The sequence below is a fragment of the Bicyclus anynana genome, chromosome 11, assembly GCF_947172395.1.
Source record: "Bicyclus anynana chromosome 11, ilBicAnyn1.1, whole genome shotgun sequence".
Lineage (NCBI taxonomy): Eukaryota > Metazoa > Arthropoda > Insecta > Lepidoptera > Nymphalidae > Bicyclus > Bicyclus anynana.
The window spans coordinates 11844340-11866075 of record NC_069093.1 but is presented as its reverse complement, the minus strand read 5'-3'; the positions used below and the strand labels follow the sequence as shown (position 1 = coordinate 11866075).

Sequence of the window (21736 nt, the reverse complement as noted above, 5' to 3'; positions counted from 1 at the left end):
TTCAGGTGTTTGCGATGTGGTACCCGTGGATCGCGGTGCTGGTGTATTGTGCACTGGCGGAGGCTGGGGTGGCAAACGCGCCGGCGACGGACGCGCCGGTGGCAAACGCCCCCGTGACGAACGCGCCGGTGGCTAACGCGCCGGTGGCGACCACCCGTGCTCCGCAGCGCACACTCGACCGCCAGTTGGGCGAGCTGGCCTGGCCCTCCTGGATACAGAACCCCGAGAACAGCAACCAGAACGCGCCGCCGAGACGTATCACGACCAAGTCTCTCTTCATCACGCCACTGGTCTGCCCTAAAGGTCATAGGCTCGATGGAACTGCTTGTGTCCAGGTGCGTAATACTATGCTTACCGTTTATTTGATAGTCCGGTCAAAATAGAAATTTACGCTCGCATATATTTCCAAGAAGCTGGAAAATAACATGAACCTTAGAACCGCTATTATAATGAAGTCTCCATCGATCCCTTAAATGCTAACAATTTTATGCATGAACGGAAAAATGTATTTTGGCAGACTTTTACCATGCATAAAATTTTTTGCACGTATGTAATCGACAGAGTCAATAATAGCATGTAAAGCTTGGGAATTAACGCATTTTGGGGATACAAAATTAAACAGAACAGAGATCACTTAGTTTACTATTTTGCACTTCTAATGAAAAATTATAAAAAGTGATCCACTTTACTGCAGTTAAGCTACAGCATTTATTTTTTCTAGATTTTCACAAAGCAACAAAACTACAGAGATATTCTCTTGATCATTAATTCAAAGATTAATTTTGAGCATCATTTGATGAATTATTCTGGTAATAAAGTCAAAGTAACTTTTACTCCAAAATCCAAGACGAAATAAACAATCTGATTATCGGAACAAGGTTCTACCGTGGCCAAAAAATACCACGTCATTTTTAAAAAGCAATCATTGCTTTTAGAAGGCAAATCTATTTTTGATGAGATAAGCAAAGTTAAACTGCTCATTTCCAGAATAAAGCTACTTGTATGACGTAAAATTAATTGGGCATTTATCTATTTTTCCAGGTGCTTACAGTGAACAAGGATGACCACGAGCGGATCTTACTGCAAGAGCTTAACGCTCTGTTTACCTCCGCCCCGAACAATGGCGACGTGATATATGACTACGGAGACGAAGATCCCGGGCCTTTACAACTATCCATACCTATAGGAATAGATCCGCTACAGGAATCATCTCCACAGGTATGTTAAAATAATTTATAATAATGTACGTAATCGTTTTGCAGTACCAATTAGCCACGAATTGATCAATCTATAGTACCTAAATCTAAATAAAATTAATTTAACACTAAATTTAATCGTCTTTAAAATTATCTTGAAAGGTGAAAACAACGATTAATGAGGTTATGTTTATAATTTTTAATCACAGATTTTCTTATTGTTGTTACAGGCACAAGACCCACAGCTGAGCTACGTAAAGGTTGACAAAAAAGGAGAAAATAATGACGCCGGTGTAGAAGCTGAACTAGAGTTGCTGAAGCTGCAACAAGCACAGTATGCGAAACTAAACAGTACGCAAAACGGAAGCAATATTCTGTCTCACAACGTATTGCACAACTTACTGACCTATTCAGATAAACCCAAGCGAGATAGCCCGATGACTAACTCTACCGAGATTGAATCATTAAACAACACTGACGAGGGACAAAAGGAACTAGTTTTTGGACACGTAAATGTTGACCCTGTTTTGTACGACACAGATAATCAAAATAACCAAGGTGACATAGGCCAATATGAAACTGAAATAGCAAATGAACAACACACAGAGGAACAAAACGATTCACCTGCAGTAAATAATAATAACGAACCTTTGAATAATACAGGTGATTTATCAGTGCCAATCTTGAAAAAAGATGCAGAAGCAGCAAAACTCAATCCTGAAAATGACTATTCTGACATAGGAGAGGCTATTAAACTGATAAGCAGGTACGCTGAGGTTTCGACAGATGACAATTTCAAAGACGATAAAACTATTACATCGAATGATGACAGTATATTAGGTACACGCACAAAACTGCAACACCGTCGAAATAAACCAAAGCTCTCCAACAATTTGAAAAAGCCTGAAACTCCTACTTCAGATATAGCCACAAGCAACGATGACGTTCCTAACGAGAAAATCCAACCGCAAAATGTTGTTTACTATAGATATCCCTGGCCGAGCGAGTCTTCTGGGTCACAACCGTCAAACTATCCATTCCGACATTTACAAGATTACTGGCCCGGGCGAAGTCAGGTCGGAGGCGTCTACAACACAGTGCATGGAAACCCCCGTCGTCACCATCATTCGTACCCTCACTATTTCCGGCCTCGTAGCTACCAATATGTGGGAGCTGACGCACATTCTGGCTTGCATGAGGCTTATTCCGGACTTCGGCGGTACCCAAACAAAATTGTCGGATATAATGCTAGTCCCATAAGATCACATGCTAACAACCAAGACTTGTACAGCCTGCTCGGCCTGAGGCACTGGTTCAGTAGTGAGGGAGCTGCAAAAAGATAGTTTGCTAACCTCGCGCTTAGACAATTCGATGTTACCCGACGACATATAATGGAAGCTATGGGAAGTCCTAAACGCATTTTAACTTTTAACTAATAAAATTTCGCTAACTTGGTTATCGTAAGTTAAACTTAAGCAACTGCCTACTCGTTTCTGCCATAGCTTTCACTATATTTAGCCTATTTATTTTAAAGCCAAATACTACAGTCATAGTTGTGTAAAATTTTTGTTAGCTATTTTAAGTTCTTGTAAATATTCCTGCACTAAATACCTAAGCGTTTTTACTATTGAAAATTTAACGTTTCTCCATCTAGTATTATCGTTGTTTTGTATTATGTAAATTGTTGTATTACTAATTTATGTTTATTTGATGTATATTTTTTTTTGTTTTTGTGACTCTTGAGTTATTCGTATGTAATGCAAACGGTTTCTTAAGATACGGTACAAATATCAATTGGCACTGGCTTGCCTTTTTATCGATGTGAATCTTTGTTACGATTAAGTACTTATGTAGATAAATAGTTCAACTTACCTAAGTTGTAATAGCTGTAGACTGTAAAAACTTTAATTATTTATCGTGAAAAATTAATTTAACTTAACCCACCTACAAACTTCGTTTCGGAAGCGCGCGTGACAAAAAAGAGAAAGTAGTCAACAGCACATTCACTCTTATCATAAAATAATAAGATTTTTAAACGCAATTGTTTATGATTGTAAAATGATTTTAATGGCAACCCGTCCAACGTATATTTTCAGGTCACGGGGTAGATAACTATTATTTAGATTTGTTTAAAAATTAAATTTTTATTTTTTGATCATTATTTTAATTTGAAATTAATTTTTTAACCGTATTTTGATAATAATTTCATCCAGATATGGAGCTTTTCAACATCGAATGGATTGAGCTTCTAAATTTCGTTTTTTAAATCCTATTATATACAAAATTACAATATAATTACCTAATTGTTTATACAAAATGAAATGTTCAAATAAAAAAATCGATTAGCGCTGGACACGCCATTATGAAAAACCTCGGATTCTTTTTGGTTTTATTTAAAAAAAAATGTTTTTCTTATTCTTATCCTGGAAGTCCCGGAAGTTAATTTCAAAGAACAACCTAGTACTATTTTACTAATAAAATAAAAGTGATTTAGTATAATTCCAAAATTGTACGCTGGTTCAATTTCTCATAAAGTGTATTCTATTAACGAGAAATATATTAACTACCAAACTATTACTCATATATCGATCCCACCAAAGCTTAATGTAAGTTTTAGATATAATACCGCATTAATATTGGATGCTAATATTTTCGTAGTTTTAGATAATAAATATTTTCTTATTATGCGTATTTTTCTACAGATAAATATGTGCTAATTTGATCTTCCTTCATTATACGAGGCATATTATAATACTTATATGATATAGTTTCTACAGGACTATTAAAATAATTATAATGATTTTTAGTTAATCATAGATATGATGATAAAATTACTTGCCATATATTACTTATTTGGCTTGTGAGTGTACACTAGGGATGTTGTAGTATGGATAGTAGGTATTAATAAGGTACACAGACAAGCGCGTGTAGAAACTGAAGAAACATTTGGAAAGTAGAAACATATTTATAGATTATCAGGTCTGTGAGTGGTTGCTAATATTTTTTTTTTTGGTAAACGAGTTTCAATTTCACACGTCCTCATAATATATCCCTCGAAATACTTAATTTAAAAATGCGTTTCTGCTGTGCTGACGTTCCTTCAGTTTACACACAGAGGTGTTTGTTCTATCCACTTATCTACTGCTACATCCAAAATCAAGCCCCGAACACTATACCTAATAAGTACATTTTAATTGATATAATCGGCAATTGTATTTCGCTCCGTTCTAATATTTATGATAATCTATACTAATATTATAAAGCTAAAGAGTTTGTTTGTTTGAATGTTTGTTTATATGCTTGAACACGCTAATCTCAGGAACTACTGGTTTGATTTGAAAAATTCTTTCAATGTTAGATAGATTTATCGAGGATGACTATAGGTTATACATTATTCCCGTATTCCAACGGGAACAGGAACCACGCGGGTGAAACCGCGTGACGCCAGCTAGTCGCAAATAAAAATGATTAAAGTCAAAGTAAAAACTCCAACCTTACAAAGTCGAAATCGAAATTTTGCAACATCCCTAGTACATTACTCACTATTAAACCAGTGTTAGCATTTTTATATCACAGAATAATGGTGTTATACCATGATATAATAAAGGTATTAATAATTAAAACATATTAATATATATTATTATTCAAACACTGTATTGGCATATTAATATAACTAATTCTTTGGATCTAGATAGATTGACCACAATATTTGGAAAATCTAGTAAAAAAAGCCTTAGATCAACATGAATTATTTTAGAAATTATAGAACCGCCTAACTTGTTATTAATTATTTCATTTGTATATCATTCTGATGTCGAAAAATAAATAATAATTAATTCATATTAAAATATAATTTACTTTAAAATTTTGGATTGTGTTATTTTATTACAAAACTGGAAAATTATATCGTTTAGTATTAACGGTATTTAACAATTTAAAATAATATTGTGTCAAAATCTGTAACTGTACAAATAGTAGTCATAAGAAAAAAATAAATAATAAAATATATTATATCAAAATACTTAAATATTACATAGTTTATAAAAATATCGATATCCTATGTGCTTAATATTCGGTTTGATGAAAAGCAAATCTAGAAAATTATCAATGCCAGTATTTTACTGTAAATATGAATGTGTTATAATAAAATTATTGAAATCAAATTATAAATTGTAATTTTATTTTTAAATATAAGTACCCCCTTTTACTGTTAAACAGTCCTGAAGTGACAAATCAAATTAACAATATTATTATTTTTGAAAAACTTATCATCATCATCAAACTATTTTTAATGGTCTATTACAGAGCTTGGTCTCCTTCATATGGAGAAGAGATTTGCAGTTTTGACCCACCACACTGCTCTTATGTATGTTGGCGGTCTTAGCATCATAATGATCACTATACGATGTCAATGATGATAATGACCGGAAATGACGAGCTCTTTGAACTCCTCCTCCAATAATTGTATAGGACCCGCCTTGCTAGACATTACTCTTCTGTCAAAGTATATGATCAAATATCTAATGCGATTATAAAATCTGTCTCGTCGGATAATGAGCTCGGTAAAAATAACTTATTGTATGTAAAACCATATAACAGTAGATAAGGACATAAGTTATATCTGCATATTGTTTCCAAAGAGTAAAAAAATCTTTTGTAGGGTTGCATGTACAATTGATGAGTTTATTAAAGACAAAGATGCTTGGAGGCCATTGTATCAGCTTCCACCTTCACCCAGGAAGTAAAACTATAAGAATTAATAATGATGTTATCAATTGTAAATTATAATACTGTATGTTTTTTTTAAGAGCAACTGTTGAGTTTCTTGCTGGCTCTTTGCCTGCAAGCAAACCAACCTGCCTTCCGAACCGGTAGTAGTCTTTATAAAAGTTTTTGACGTTTCAAAAGTGCTTGTAAACCTAAAATAATTGAATTTAAATTTGACCTATTCATCTGGCATAATTGGACCTACCTTTTGAATGGTAAAAAAAAAATATATTAACAGATTGCTTTTTGGGATTCACACTTCTTACAAGTACATATATAGGTTTCTGTTTATCAATTAATTTTTAGACCTATAGAAAAAGACCAGTTTACATTCCAGATTTTATTGAAAAAAAATATTAAATTTTTCTTATTAACACTGTTTAACTACAAGTATCGAGTCAAAATAATAATAATAATATATTAACTTGTTCAAACAAACCACATACCCTGTTCTTGCACATACTTACTCAACTCATATACAATACACAACATGAAATGGGTAACTTAAAATCAAAGGAACACTTGAGATGTCAAACACATAGATAAAAACAACATAAACCTACTTACAAACAAGACATTTTGTACATAATATCACAATAATAAAAATACTTAAATTAGTATTATTGACAATCATTGTAAGGTACTTTCTGAGCCAATTTATTAATGACATTAATTTAACATAAACATATCTATGTATAATAAAAAAACTTATTCACTGAGCAACATAAATGACTATTATAGACAGATTTATCAATGTTAAATATCAAGTAGTATATGCAAGGACAGTCCACATTATAATTGTTCATAATTTATCATATTTATCATTATTGGAGTTCTTTCAAAGAAACTCACAAATTGTTAAGTCAACAGGTGGTATCAAATCAAATTATGACTTAAAGAACATGTAAGTACTATCAGAAACAAACCAAATATCAATGTCGCTACTGTAATTTCATCTAAATTCATAAATTTGGATGCTGTTTTCCGGGACATGACTCAATGTCAGAGATTGAAACCTGAAAATGAAAAAAAGAAATTTACATTTTTAGCTATCAATTTTTGAATAATTACAATGGATAGCAATCAGGCGTATGGTAGGATTCTAAAGGGAAAAATTCTACAAAGCAATGTGATTTTTGGTTTTGTGACCTATTGCAGTTTTTTCAAAGGTCAGAATTTTACTATAAAAAACCGGTTTTAAAGTTTTCATGTTCCTGTTCAACATCTTGCATATTGACAAAGCAATGTGATTTTTGGTTTTGTGACCTATTGCAGTTTTTTCAAAGGTCAGAATTTTACTATAAAAAACCGGTTTTAAAGTTTTCATGTTCCTGTTCAACATCTTGCATATCGCCTATTTGACAAAGGATGACCTTTGTCTATAATAATAGAGGTTCCACCATTCCAGACTTAATCCAGTTTAAAAATTATAAATTTCTAAATCAACCACAGGGAATTAAACCAAACTTCTTTAACTACCTGACTTAACTACTGATTATAGATGAGTTATGTACACATCTAGATATCTAGCCAGTGAAAAAGTTAAAACTTAAGCAGTATTGTCTTAAGATCACAATACCGCAATAGACCATCTGTAATACTTAGTGATTGCTATAAAACCACTTGATAAATATATTGTTACTTACCATTCAGAGCTTCTGTGGTAATAAAAGCCTTCTATAGTGGCCGCAGATTTGTGGAAGCATATATAGTAAAAGCCAGCAAATGATGCACCATTTATGTCCTTTATTGTATGATCTGGCACTAGAAAGTGCTCTTTCCACCTCATAAAAACATAATCAGCCTTTGCAAGAGAATCATAATCAAATGAGTCAGAGTTGAATGTCTTCAAATATGGTACAAACAGGTCGAACTTACTCTGTAAAAAAGATAACTTTACATCAAACTATAGCTAATTAACATTATCATACAGTATAAACACACTTTTATTATATTATCAATTACAATAAGTGTAAATGTGAGTTTGTTAATTAACTTAATTTCTGGCTTAAGCTTTTTTTTTTTATTCTTTACAACTTAACCCTTGACAACAATCTCACCATTGGTAAGTGATGATGCAATCTTAAATGGAAGCGGGCTAACTTGTAAGGAAGAGGATGAAAATCCACACTCCTTTTGGTTTCTATTAATTATTTGTTAAGACCTTGTAAACTGTATCAGCAAATAAAGGATTGTATTTGTCTACATGGCATTGTACCAGAACGCTAAATCACTTGGTGGTACGTCTTTGCCGGTAGGGTGGTAACTAACCACCGCCGAAGCCTCCCACTAGCCAAAAGTGTTTGATCCAGGGGGTATCAAACATATCCAACCTTGATGAAATTTTGCCAAGAAATAAATGGCATTCTGTAGGCATATGATGGCAATGTGATGGGACAAAAGAGAGAGAAATATATTTGATTGCAGCTGTTGGTCAATAAATGTTAGTTAAGAGCACAATCCTATAGCTGAAAAAATACTTTGAATTATTTTATGAGTTGAAAATACAATTGTGTTTCCTATGTCGTTACAATATGGATAATTTTTTTTTAATGGAATAAGCTCACGCTTCATCTGATGGTAAGTACCACAATCTTGCCTGATGGTAAGTGTAGATGTGACCTAAGGTGGAATGCGCTTGTCTAGAAGATGCCTATTCACTCTCTTCATAAAGATGCCCAGTTTGTAAGAATTAGGAAACTCTGACTTTGGAAGAGTTCCGTACCCTAGCCATGCATTTAAGAAACAAAGTTGTCTTTGCCAAGCCTACAAATCAAATATTTTTATACCGGTAGTATTCCAAGTCCATACCAGGGCGCCTCAATATGACATAAAGCCCTGGTATATAAACCTGGTAGCGTAAATGTCTCCCCTTTACTGTCTAGTGTGCATCTGATAGAGATTGGTATTCAACCAAACATTATAACCTTAAGCTTGCTAGCTGCATTGGACCAATGTGGTGTGTTAAACACATTCAAATGAATAAATATAAATAATGAAGACTTTTTTTTGCAATAAAAACTATTTCTTTACCCAGTGTTTTCTGTCGACATCTTCATCAGCATCCCACTTTCGCGTTAGAAACGGATATTTGGCTGATATAATTTCTCCATCGAAAAACGTCGTTAATGTCGGAAACTGTTCTGTTAGACCTTTAATTTTCAAATATCCACAAAGGTATGAATTTTCTTCGTCGACATGCTGTAAATAATTCCGAATTATTAGTCACAAAATACTAGAAGTAGGTTAATATGAACTTATTATCAAAATTTCGGTAGCCAACCTTATTCTGTGAGAAAATCACATGTAATTTATTCTTAATAGAGACAGAAAGAAACTTAGCAACAAAATATTCTAGAAGATTCCAAAAATAACACTCTACAAACGTATTTTCACTATTTGCGTACTTTGTTTTACTAACCTGCAACACAACTTCGACCTCATAAGAATTTCCTTTAGACTTCTGGTGCCCTTGAAATTTGGAACCGTTGTACAGAAGAGATTTCGTAACGCCAGGTTGTTTTGAGTTTGCTGGCGGTGGAGGAGTAATATCAACCTTCACTGGCATTATTTTCCATTAAAAAGATGACCCAGCTATCGGAGAAGAGATAGTGTTAATGTTATTGACTTTGACAGACGTAAGGTAAGACGAGTGCACGACGAGTGACAACGTGACAACAGAGTATATCCATCGCCATCCATCCCACGGGACAGACATACACAAAGAATCTATTACTCCATGATTCAGCACAGCACGACGATGAGGACCGATGGGCAGGGCCTCAGCCCATTATTAATGGTCTAAGGGCAGGGCACATAATCTCAGACCAATTACTTGTCTGAGGCATCAGGAGGCATCCTAAATCCTTTGACAGATACATTTTTTATTGTAGTAATAAAAATCACAAAAACTCATAGATTTACGATTCGGTACAAGTACATTTAATTCTATGCAGAAACTACATTTCTGAACAAATAACATTGTACTCAAACCAAGATATAATAATTATTTATTGAAATTCTGTAAAAAAAATACAAGAAGTGAAAAGCTACTCATTAAATTTAAATAGAGGACAAAGGTATATAATTGGTCTGATCCTCCTTGGATCTCCGTGAAGATATTTCTTTTGGGTCTGATTTTAAATATCTCTAAAGTATATTCTGTGGCTGTACAGCAGTATAAATTCTTTGGACTACAATATCCGACCATGATCAGACTTAAACTAGAAGTTGACCGTTTTTTATGCCATTTAACTTTTATGAAAACGATTTCAACAATGAAATATCGATTCTTTATCAATAGTTTATAAATCACGTTAGCTCGTTGATTCTCGATCTTTACAGAGGGGTAACTTCTAGCGAGTCAGGTCCTTTTGTAATTGATCTGAGGAATATTCCCATGCTGTCTACATGATTTTTGATTTGAATAGTGATGAGAAATGAGAAGGATGTGAGCAACCAGCTAAGTTTGATCATGGATATCCTTTCATGGGAGCCAAGCGTTGAATACATGATTGCAACGCCCGCATGCAACTGCATCGATCTCAATAGTGATCTACGCAAGCGCAGTGCCCACCGCCCAAAGATGTATCTAAATTCCCTTCCAGGTCATTAAGAACCAATTAATGCCTCTGGCCACGGGCGCTCTGTAGTTTTTAAGCGATAGCGACTTACTTATAGACATCTCCCTATATAGTACAATATATGGAACACCTCTCGAAAACTTATTTTGAGAGAGCCGTCACCCAGCCCAACCTTTTAACTTGGAATTATAACCCTGGTTTCAACGCCGATTGTAGATCTAGACGTCCAAAAAACGTCCTTTATGATCCAAGACCACATAACGATTGAGAACGCATCCCAGGCTACACCTTGTCTTCGCCGGCGAAAACGAAGTCCTCACCTTCGTACGTGATCTTTTTAACTTACGATCTCGGAGGCGCCTGATACTCAGGCCAAAATACCCTTTCAGAACGGCCATAACCGGCAAAGACGTACCGCCAAGCGATTTAGCGTTCCGGTACGATGCCGTGTAGAAACCGAAAGGGATGTGGATTTTCATCCTCCTCCTAACAAGTTAGCCCACTTCCATCTTAGACTGTGTCATCACTTACCATCAGGTGAGATTGTAGTCAAGGGCTAACTTGTAAAGAATAAAAAAAAAATCTTCTTGTGCTTGGGCCCCATAGGCCATACTTCTGCGTTCGTCCAAAACCCCCGGTACCTACAAAATCAGAAATAAAATCTCGCCTGCAAGTGGAACGGTAAAAACTGGTCGTGACCATTATCATTATGATCGCTTAGTGGAACGTAGTCATAGCCCATAATGTAACACTATGGTCTATTTTCTAGCCTGTGGTGTAGATCCATTATCTTTGTCTATGGTAGTCTTTGATCTTTCATCCACTTCCATCGTCTCTTGGTTTCGTTGACCGATCAACTTGTTTATAAATTGTTTTCTAATTTAATTTAATAAAAGAATTTTCTATGTATATACAACATGACTTATTATAAAATTGCAAAGTGTGTTTGTAATTTAGTTAGCAACATAGGCGCCTACGAGTTGTGATCAAAAAGCAATAGTAGTGATATTTTCTCACATAATTATGGTTAACTGACGTTAGAGTTAAGACTGCATCCTCAATTATGGCAGACCCAGGTTATTACCACAGTGATTATATTAGACTGGGTGTCAAGTACGGAATTAAGACTGAGTGTATTCCAGAAATAGCTTTGCCGTCTAAGTTGGAAGAACTCAAGGATGTCATACGTAGGGAGATACGTAAAGAACTCAAAATAAAGGAAGGCGCGGAAAAGCTACGCGAAGTCGCCACCGATCGAAAATCCTTGTCGGATGTAGCGAATATTGTGAAAAAAGCCAATTTAAAACTTAACGAGCTCAAGTCTGACTTGCAAGATTTGGAGTCGCAACTACTGCTATCACGCGGCCAGTCGACTCCAACGTCGCCGGAAGACTTGTCTTACGATGAGGAGATCATACTGGCATCCGAAGCGGCGCAGCAACAACGCCAACTGGGAGAAGGCACCACGGACCGTAAGTTGGCATCGCTGGAAAAGCAATTGAATATAGAGTTGAAAGTGAAACAAGGAGCCGAAAACATGATACAGAGCATCAGCAGTAGCAACCAGTCGCGCGATAAAAAGCTTCTCGCGGAGGCGCACCAGATGCTGGCAGACTCCAAGGATAAAATTGAATATCTTAAGCTGCGAATATCCAAATTGAGCAAGCAACAAAAAGGTGACAGTGCAAGTGCCAACGGAGATGGAAGAAACATTGACATGAGTGGAGTCGAGCCCCTGCTTGATGAACGGATCGCAGAGCTAAGGAACCGTCTGCGCATAGAGGCAGCTGTGGTAGAGGGCTCCAAAAACGCCATAAGACTCCTACAGAGTGACAAGAAGGTCACTGATAAGAAAGCTCTTCAAGAAGCCCAAACGAGTTTGCATGATTCAACTCAAAAGTTAGATTTGCTGCGCAGATCGTTAGACATGCGCCGCCAAGAACTCCCCGCCGAGAGTGCAGCATTTATAGAATTAGGGCATGAGTTGCGTAGCACTGGGTCTAGTCCCGGGTACACCAGCCTGACTGGTGCTGGGGGATCAAGAAGCCAGTTCATGTCCCCGGCTCCTATGATCAGTCCCTGTGTACAAGTGACGGGTACATTGGAAGTGAGGCTCATGGGTTGTCAAGACCTGCTAGAGGATGTGCCTGGCCGCAGCCGTCGGGATCCTCTGGCTAGTCCATCAGATTTGAAATCCTTTGTGAAAGGTGTTACTATTCGGAACTCAATCAAACACACATACAGCATAAAAGAAGACACCAGCAATGAAATTATGGCAGTTATGAAGTTGGATAACCACAATGTGGCTCAAACCAGTTGGAGACCTTGTTCTCAGCAGGCCTGGGATCAAAGGTAATCATTTCAATATACATACTTAGCTATAAAGTTAATCCTATTGTAGACCTTTTCTTACAGATTCTATATGGATAAAGAAAGGCTTGCAATTGACTATAGATAATTATATAATTATGCACTAAACTTTTATTCAGGTATTATAACCCTGCTGTGATATGGTTTTGTGAACTTTGCAGCCATTTGCCTTGTCTACACAGTGGACTACTCTCTCTAAAAAATAAATATACTCTGTGCATTAATAATTTAGATTACTTAGGTTCCAAAACGTTGGTATGAACTCGAAAGTTAATAAAACATAATTCATAGTTAATTCCAATTACCTCCAAATCCTCAATAGCTATACTAAAAAGACTCAACACAAAACACAAAGACTCAATAGGTCATGAGTCCCTGAACAATTGTTGTATCCTTGCTACTAACTATACTATCACTGTCTTTTATACCAAATTGGAGAGAAGCGGGAATATTGGTAACTTGCCATTTCACCCGCAACATTCCCAATCCTGTTTGAATACAGGTATAAAATATAACCTGTTACTCACTGATAATGTAGCTTTCCATTGGTGAAAGAATTTTTAAATTTTGTCCAATATTTTCAGAGTCTATTTAGGACAAATAAACAATTCATACCTCTTTTTATAAAACTAATTTTAGATATGTTTACACAGTGAAAATTATTTATTTTAGTTTATGCAATACTTAATTACACACATCATTGAAAGATGTGTGAATATCATTCAATCTTTTCCTTGAATTATAATCTTTATGATTCTTCCATGTGTGATTACTCATACTATCTTATCTATAGGCCATGTTCACATATTTGTTATGTGACTAAGTTTACTTCTCTGTTCTATTTTACACTATGTCACAGAACACTACTTAACAAAATCAAATTATGCACAAACTATGGCAATAGTCATGATAATATTGCATTATCACTCAACTTACAATACATTTCCTGGAAAAACATTACATGTTTCAAAATCTTTAATATAATGGGAAATTTTATTAATTACCTTGGTAATTCCTAATGGTATCTAAAAAATTATCTTTGTTATTTATAAAGCAGACCAGAAATATTTAAAAAAAATATTATAACTATTATAAATTACTAGCAGACGCCTGTGACTTAGTCTGTGTGAAACTCGATGTTAACTTTGAACTACCCCTACTCTAGTCCTACCCTATCTCTACTCTACCCCTAACCTACCCTACCGCTACTCTACCCCTGCCCTACCCATGCGGCCAAACGACGTATCTCGTGAAGAGAAATAGACAAATGTCAACCAGTCGACACACAACTAGAAATATCACTATCTCATTCATTGTGTTGGGATAAAGAGAGAGAGACAGATGGGACTGATACTACTTCGTCACCATTGGTCGACATTTTGACTATTTCTCTTCACGAGTTATGTTGTTGGTTGCATGATAAATCTAAAGGGCATAATTTATCTCAGCCAAATCGGTTTAGTAGTTTTGCACACACCAATTTCGCCTTTATCATTGTAACTAAGCCTAGCTATTTCACTCGCGTAGTGCCTGTTACCGAAGGTATATAGATTATGGCATAAAATATAGCCAACGTTACTCGCTGATAATCAAACGTTACTCGCTGATAATCAAAACAAACAGCTGATCCAACCGATCAAGCCAGCAAACTCCATATTTAGAGTCTGTTAGTTATTATTATTTTTTTTATTCTCTACAAGATATCCCTCGACTACAATCTCACCTGATGGTAAGTGATGATGCAATCTAAGATGGAAGCGGGCTAACTTGTTAGGAGTAGGATGAAAATCCCTTTCAGTTTCTACGCGACATCGTACCGGCACGCTAAATCGTTGGGCAGTACGTCTTTGCCGGTAGGGTGGTAACTAGCCACGGCCGAAGCCTTCCCCACCAGCCAAAAGAGAAGATAAATGGTTTATTTATTAACGCCTCGTAGCGTTATATTGAGCGTGTTTGAAGTCGTCTCTCTCACTCGATTCGTCGCCGCCGCTAATACCTACTCGTGATATAATTTGGCAAAGTGCGTGAACAATTTCCAGATTTATGATTTGGCAAAGCAATATCAACCACTTTAACTATAGTCCAGGCTCATCCTGTGTTTTCTTTTAATTTTATTTACGCGTTTTTTATTATTGTAACTAAACATGCATATTTTCGGTAAATATACATTAGAGATCTTTATGACAGGGCTCAGACATCATCATTATGATAGAATAGCCGATAGAACAATCCCTTACAGGATCAATTTTTCAACCCACGAAAGACAGAGAGAAGGTTAACAATTCGACGTGTATATTTTTTTTTATGTATGAACGTCTTATCGTGTTACATACTGGCATATATACTTGGGAATGCATTTATTGTATTTGAACGCTTTTTTAACGTCCGTTAAAAAAACTCTCGTGGGAATGAGGGCTAATGATAAATATTAATAACGTGATAGCCTAGTGGATATGGCCTCTGCATTCGAATCGGAGGGCGTAGGTTCGAATCCTATACGGCATGCCCCGTACCTCTCTACTTTTCAGTTAAAAAGGAAATTAAATATCACGTGTAGAAAACGGTGAGGGAAAAACATCGTGAGGAAACTGAGAAATTTTTTGATTCTCTAGGTGTGTGAAGTCTGCCAATCCGCATTTAGCCAGCGCGGTGGACTACCTGACCCCTCTCATTCTGAGAGGAGACTCTGCTCAACAATGGGCCGAATATGGGTTGGTAATGATGATGATGATGAATTATTTAATCACACCCTACTTAATTGACCCTTAGCGTACATCTACGTGCTCTCCGAGGCATAGGGATGTATTTTCAGGGCTGAGATTTTTTTTGACTATTTCTTACACTGACCCAAAACCTTTTTTTTAAACGTGGAGGAATACGGATACCTTCTCGCCACGACGAGGCACGACAGTTGTGTCGTTATTCAACCGACTAAAACCCCACGGTGTTCCAACTTCCCATCTGATGACTCGTCCTAGGGAATGATTTACTGACCCATAACCCCGAGCAATATAGCCACTAGACTTACGACAAACGTCGTTCTTATTCATTTCTGCCGCCAATACTTTCTTTCGGTCTCATGATTGTCGAATAAATTACAGACGCTAAAGAAAAACCTATGCCTTAGGAGTTGAAGAGCAATTCATAGCCGTGCCCTGCGCGAAGTATTGCTTATGTTTACCACCTAAAGTGTTTTTCAGATAGCATGGGTACGGTGACAGTCGCCTGTATGCGTTCATATTACGTACTATTATCGTGAATCGCGGCAAACTGTCAAGAGTGAAACGAACTCACCCGCACCATCCTACATGAAACTGTACTCGTAATATCAAGTTTATTATAGACTAGTGGACGCCCGTGACTTCGTCTGCCCTTAGATCTCTTTAATCCAGCCCTTACAATCTACAGTATCGCTGTAAATTTATTTTATATAGGTATAGACAACCTCTCTGGCATTTCCATCTTGGACTGCATCGTCACTATCATAGTCAAGGAATAAAATAAAAGCACGCCCTATGCTAACGCTAACTACGTAAACATAGTTAAGTATCTATCGTTTAATTATCCGAACTAAGTATATAAAAATGCTTTGCTATAGTAGGTACTCTACAAACTCCACCTATTTTAATATGATTAACAATACAAACCAAATTAAATAACCGCGAACGGGAGCAATCGATTGATTGAAGGTGACGACGGCTTTGCTGGATTCGATGCATCAAGTCTGCTAGTTCGATGATAGATTATGATGGTTATGATGGGTTCGAGTCGCGGGTTCGATCAAGAAAACTATTTTATTGGATTTTTATTTCAAGAAAACTTCAAAGTTTGCACCTTTTTTCGGTTGTATCGATGTGTCATCCCATCGAACTATAGCTTGGCAAGTTCGTTGATGACACTCCCATGATATGCGGGCGACGGGGGGAAAGGACTGCGCGGGTGTGAAGCCGTGTACGCGGGGCAGAGGGAATGACTGCGCAGGTATGAAGTCAAGCGTGCGGGACTAACGGCTATCCCCTCCCGACCCGCTCAAACCATCGGGAGTGTTATAAACGAATTTGCCAAGCTATAATTGACGTGTTTGCGTACACACTTGTGCACTATAATATTTCTTACGTTGATGGCCGTTAATCTCAATATGAATTAAAATATTTATTGCTCCGACTTTCTTAGATGTTCAATAAGCAGAGGTCAATCACAATATCTGCTTAGTTGAAGTTCAGCCCCATTAGTATAGAGCTTGAGAATCTAACAATTGAATATAGTTAAGAATGTTTTTTTATTTATTGTTTCAGATTCACAATCAAATTAGACAAGTCCAGAGAGCTGGAAATTGGCATTCATTGGAAGGATTGGCGCGGGCTGTGCGCTGTAAAGTTTTTGCGCCTTGAAGAATTTATTGACGACATCAGACACGGCATGGCGCTGGAACTTGAACCGCAGGGGGTGTTGTTTGCTGAAATCAAATTTCTAAATCCTATCATATCAAGGAAACCTAAATTACAGCGGCAAAGAAAAATCTTTAAACAACAAGGCAAGAATATACCAAGACACGATATGCGTATACCTGCTGTGGTGATCGGCAGACTTCTAAAGGGTTCCTCGCCCTCTATACAAAACATAGCCCATCAATCACACCAACATTCTTTTGAACCAAGCATTGACATCAAAGATATTGAAAATCCTCATGCCACCCTCGTTGGAATGGCTGCCGTGCGGCCATTGGATCTACCGACTGCTCCTAGAACACCAATCACTCCACCGCCAAAACCGACGTTGCCTATGCAACCGCCGCCTAATGTGTCAACCCTGAGGATGGAAAAAGAGCTACAGGAAGCATTTGCTTTCTTGGAAGATTCCTACACCAGAGACACATACAACTCAAAGGATCAACAAACGTCATCATGTAACACTCCGCTTGTTGAATACCCTCCATCCCCATCACCGAAACTAGTTCTGGAATTTCCGAGCAATGAAGATCAAATAATAGAAGTCACAAGTAACATGAGAATTTCGTCATCGCGTTCCTCTTCAGTCATTGAAACAATGGGCAAAGACCTGGATTCCAGGAGACAATCTGGTGACATGTCCATGACCAGCTTTAGATTGCTGAGTGTGTTAGGCAGAGGGCATTTCGGGAAAGTAATATTAGCTCAGTATAGACCTACTAATGAATATTTTGCTATTAAAGCTTTAAAGAAAGGTGATATAATTGCTAGAGATGAAGTTGATTCGTTGTTGTCTGAAAAGCGTATTTTTGAGGTAGCTAATGCAATAAGACACCCATTTTTAGTGAATCTGTTTGCTTGTTTCCAAACCGACCAACACGTGTGTTTTGTTATGGAGTATGCGGCAGGTGGTGATCTTATGATGCACATACACGCAGATGTGTTCACAGAACCCAGGGCAGTATTTTATGCAGCTTGTGTAGTATTAGGTTTACAGTATTTACATGAAAATAATATAATTTATAGAGATTTAAAATTAGATAATTTGCTTCTTGATACTGAAGGTTATGTGAAAATTGCCGATTTTGGTCTATGCAAAGAAGGCATGGGGTGGGGAGATCGCACGGGTACTTTTTGCGGCACTCCGGAATTTCTAGCCCCAGAAGTATTGACAGAGACTTCCTATACGAGAGCTGTGGACTGGTGGGGTCTTGGGGTTTTGATTTTTGAAATGTTAGTGGGAGAGTCTCCCTTCCCAGGCGAAGATGAAGGTGAAGTTTTTGACTCTATCGTAAATGATGAAGTTCGCTATCCCAGAACACTTTCCCTGGAATCAATTGCTCTTATGCGTCGCTTACTAAGAAAAAATCCTGAACGACGCTTAGGTTCTTCTGAAAGAGATGCGGAAGATGTGAAGAAGCAGGCATTCTTCCGAAATGTTGACTGGGAACAACTGCTCCTACGTAAAGTTAAGCCACCATTTGTGCCAACCATCAATAACCTTGAAGATGTTAGTAACTTTGACAGTGAATTCACTTCAGAAGCAGCAGTATTGACTCCACCTAAAGAGCCTCGTCCCCTGAGCAATGCGGACCATAAACTCTTTACAGACTTCACATACATGGCCGATTGGTGCTAGGGAATTAATAATTTAATGTGTTTATTATATTAAAAGTAGAATAATTCTTAATAATAAAAACCCCATTGCCTTAAAATGTGTGAGTGAAAAAATCTGTATTTTGATATATATTAATCTTAACTATACAGACGGATATCTAATGTAGATATTCCATGTTAACTTGTATTTAATGCAGTTAAATGCAATATTTTATAATAAATTGTGTAATTTAGTAACATAAGTTTTAAATAGCCCTAATCTTTATTTTTTTAAAAAACATTGTGTTACAGATTTATATATTATGTAGTTATAAAATGATTAACGTAGAAATTAACTATTTTAAGTAAAAGCGTGTCAAATAAATCATTGTTTTCAGTCAATTCTTTACTTATCAGTGAAATAAAGATTTCAACAACAAAATCATTTTTTAATAACCATAACTATTTATTTTAGTAATAAAAATTTTCAAACCAAACTTAGCAGACAAGTACAAAAATGTGAATTAGAAAACATTATTTGCATTATTTTAACTAATCAAAGATAATCATTATTTATAAGATTTATCATTATTTATTACTTCATGCTTACTAAATTTTAATTTTAATTATCAATATTAGAATTCTTTTAACTATCACACAGTTGTACTAAATCACTAGTTTGTGTTTGATAAATCCTTAATAAATGATTTCTTAAATACAAACTAGCATTTTATTCCTCAATTAAAATTAAAACCTGAGTATTTTTCAATATTATTTCAGGTATTATACAAATTTAACCTACTATTAGCCAATAATAAGACCTAACAGGGTCACCACTTGTTAGTCTTAAAGGCACATAGAGAATGCCTTGTGAACTCCATTACCATCACATTAGATTGTTTTATACAATAGACATCAGTTATTTTTTAATTAGTCCTCCAGCATTAGCAAATATAAATCTAGGACTAATCCCATAATTCCCTCGCTCTTCTACAAATGAGTATGAATAATGCAGCACATTACAAGATATCTGAATTGTGAGGCTAAGTTTACTTCAATATTTTAAGTACATATCTAACATATTTCTTGTTTAGCATTTTCTCAAAAGGATGTCATGTTTGACTGTACATATTTTGAATCAATATTAAGGGTTCATTTACACAAGCAGGATGTTGCCAACGTTAGCTGGCAACTGCTACCGACGACTGCAGTCAACTGGGGTTGTCAGTAGCAGTTGCTGCTCATATAAATGAACCCTAAAACAAAATAGTAAGTAACTAACAAAGATGTAACTTTATCAGTATATGTACTTATTGACTAATGAGTACAACTTAAGCTTCAAAATTCCTTAATCCTTTAGGGGCTTCCTAGTTCAGCAAATTAAACAAAACTCCTGGCAAAGGTTATTAAAATGGCTAATGATGATTATGACTTATTACATACAGTATTGATTACTATAGATTCTTATTACTGCTAAATGGTTAAGCAACCAGTTATGATATCAGTTTGAATTATTCATTTTTAATGTTTTTTTTTTATGTAAAGCAATAAAGCACAGATTATCTTCAAGTACTGTAAAATTGTTAAAGTAAAAAACATTACCTATGTGCTAACAAATAATGTAGATATATCTTCTAAAGATACTTGTACTGCGCTTACATGTTTACACTTCCTCTATACAAAGCAAATATCAATTTGTCAAGTGGCAACCCTCTAACAGCTCTACACCATTTTTCTAGCGCCTAAAATCACATATAACATGAAATCAATGGAACAGAATAGCTATCGTCACACTACCATAATATTAATTATATATACACAATCTGCACACAAATGTCTTAAGAACTATAATTTGCAGAATTTGACATGTGTTCACATTCTGGACCCTTTTTGCTGCAAAACCTTTGCTCTGTCAGTGGGCTCTATGTCATTGCTATTGAGAGAACTGCCACATTCACGACTGACCACACACAGAAACTCAGCATGCTCCTCATTACCATAGTTATATTGGGACCCAATGTTTATCAACTGTTCAAACTTCCAGCCATCAGACATTGTTGACACCATTTGCGTAAGTTCCTCTTCGTGGAATTGCAATACTCGATACACATGCTTTTTAGAGTCTTTGAGAGGCCTTCTCTCCCTCAAACAGATTCTTTCTTTCACTAATCTTATAAGCTCGGTTATATTGTAAAACTCTGCTTCTTCTAACACCCCTTCTTCGGCTATGTCGTTATTTATTACTAGCTTTCCGTGACGAAGATAGTTGAGCACTGGCGAGAAGTATGTAGCGTCTCTATCTATTAGATATGCACCTGTTTCGTCCTGTAAACCAATTGTTGATGTTTAAATAAGGTTGACTTACGTCACCAGCATTCATTCCAAAACAAGAGTTTTAGGTAACTGATTTTGTACTCACCCTATCCGAAATTAAGTCACTGTCTTCTTGTATTAATCGATAAAGAAACGAATTTGGGTCCCTAGATAAAGTTGTCTTAGTAGTTAAAAAATATGTTCCACCAACATTTAGTTTAACCCATTGTTTACTACTTCGTCTTTCATTATTAAAAGTTTGTATATTTTCTTTACAAAAATGTTCGTCACCTACATACTCCGCCATGGTAGTTATTTATCACAGACAAATAGTAAGGTTAAAAATTACAATATATCACCTTCGACCACGACATAGAGTAGAATGTATGACTAATTGACTATGACCACGACAACAACACATTCTTACTCGTTGTCTATGTTCCATAGATGTATATATCTATAA

General features: G+C 36.0%; 4 protein-coding genes across 5 annotated transcripts in view; 2 read left to right on the top strand and 2 right to left on the bottom strand.

Moving 5' to 3' along the window:
• LOC112051517 (uncharacterized) overlaps positions 1 to 3337 on the top strand; it is a 75038-nt gene extending 71701 nt beyond the window's left edge. For both annotated transcript variants that reach the window (XM_024090189.2, XM_052884153.1), the window contains exons 3-5: positions 6 to 335; positions 1042 to 1218; positions 1427 to 3337. In XM_024090189.2, the coding sequence (XP_023945957.1) occupies positions 15 to 335; positions 1042 to 1218; positions 1427 to 2539 (1611 nt within the window). In that variant the 5' untranslated portion in view covers positions 6 to 14 and the 3' untranslated portion in view covers positions 2540 to 3337. The remainder of the gene's footprint in view (positions 1 to 5; positions 336 to 1041; positions 1219 to 1426) is intronic.
• Positions 3338 to 6288: 2951 nt separating this feature from the next.
• On the bottom strand, positions 6289 to 9629 carry LOC112051518 (glucose-induced degradation protein 4 homolog). Its single transcript, XM_024090190.2, has 4 exons — positions 9385 to 9629; positions 8997 to 9164; positions 7610 to 7842; positions 6289 to 6979 (listed from the first exon to the last, which is right to left on the bottom strand). The coding sequence occupies exons 1-4, from the start codon at positions 9529 to 9531 to the stop codon at positions 6916 to 6918; spliced, it is 612 nt and encodes a 203-aa protein (XP_023945958.1). The 5' UTR covers positions 9532 to 9629; the 3' UTR covers positions 6289 to 6915.
• Positions 9630 to 11357: 1728 nt separating this feature from the next.
• Positions 11358 to 19402, top strand: LOC112051512 (serine/threonine-protein kinase N). Its single transcript, XM_024090184.2, has 2 exons — positions 11358 to 12898; positions 17212 to 19402. The coding sequence occupies exons 1-2, from the start codon at positions 11610 to 11612 to the stop codon at positions 19001 to 19003; spliced, it is 3081 nt and encodes a 1026-aa protein (XP_023945952.1). The 5' UTR covers positions 11358 to 11609; the 3' UTR covers positions 19004 to 19402.
• Positions 19403 to 20478: 1076 nt separating this feature from the next.
• LOC112051513 (BTB/POZ domain-containing protein KCTD5) lies at positions 20479 to 21626 on the bottom strand. The gene is made up of 2 exons (XM_024090185.2): positions 21380 to 21626; positions 20479 to 21285 (listed from the first exon to the last, which is right to left on the bottom strand). The coding sequence occupies exons 1-2, from the start codon at positions 21578 to 21580 to the stop codon at positions 20833 to 20835; spliced, it is 654 nt and encodes a 217-aa protein (XP_023945953.1). The 5' UTR covers positions 21581 to 21626; the 3' UTR covers positions 20479 to 20832.
• Positions 21627 to 21736: the final 110 nt, after the last annotated feature.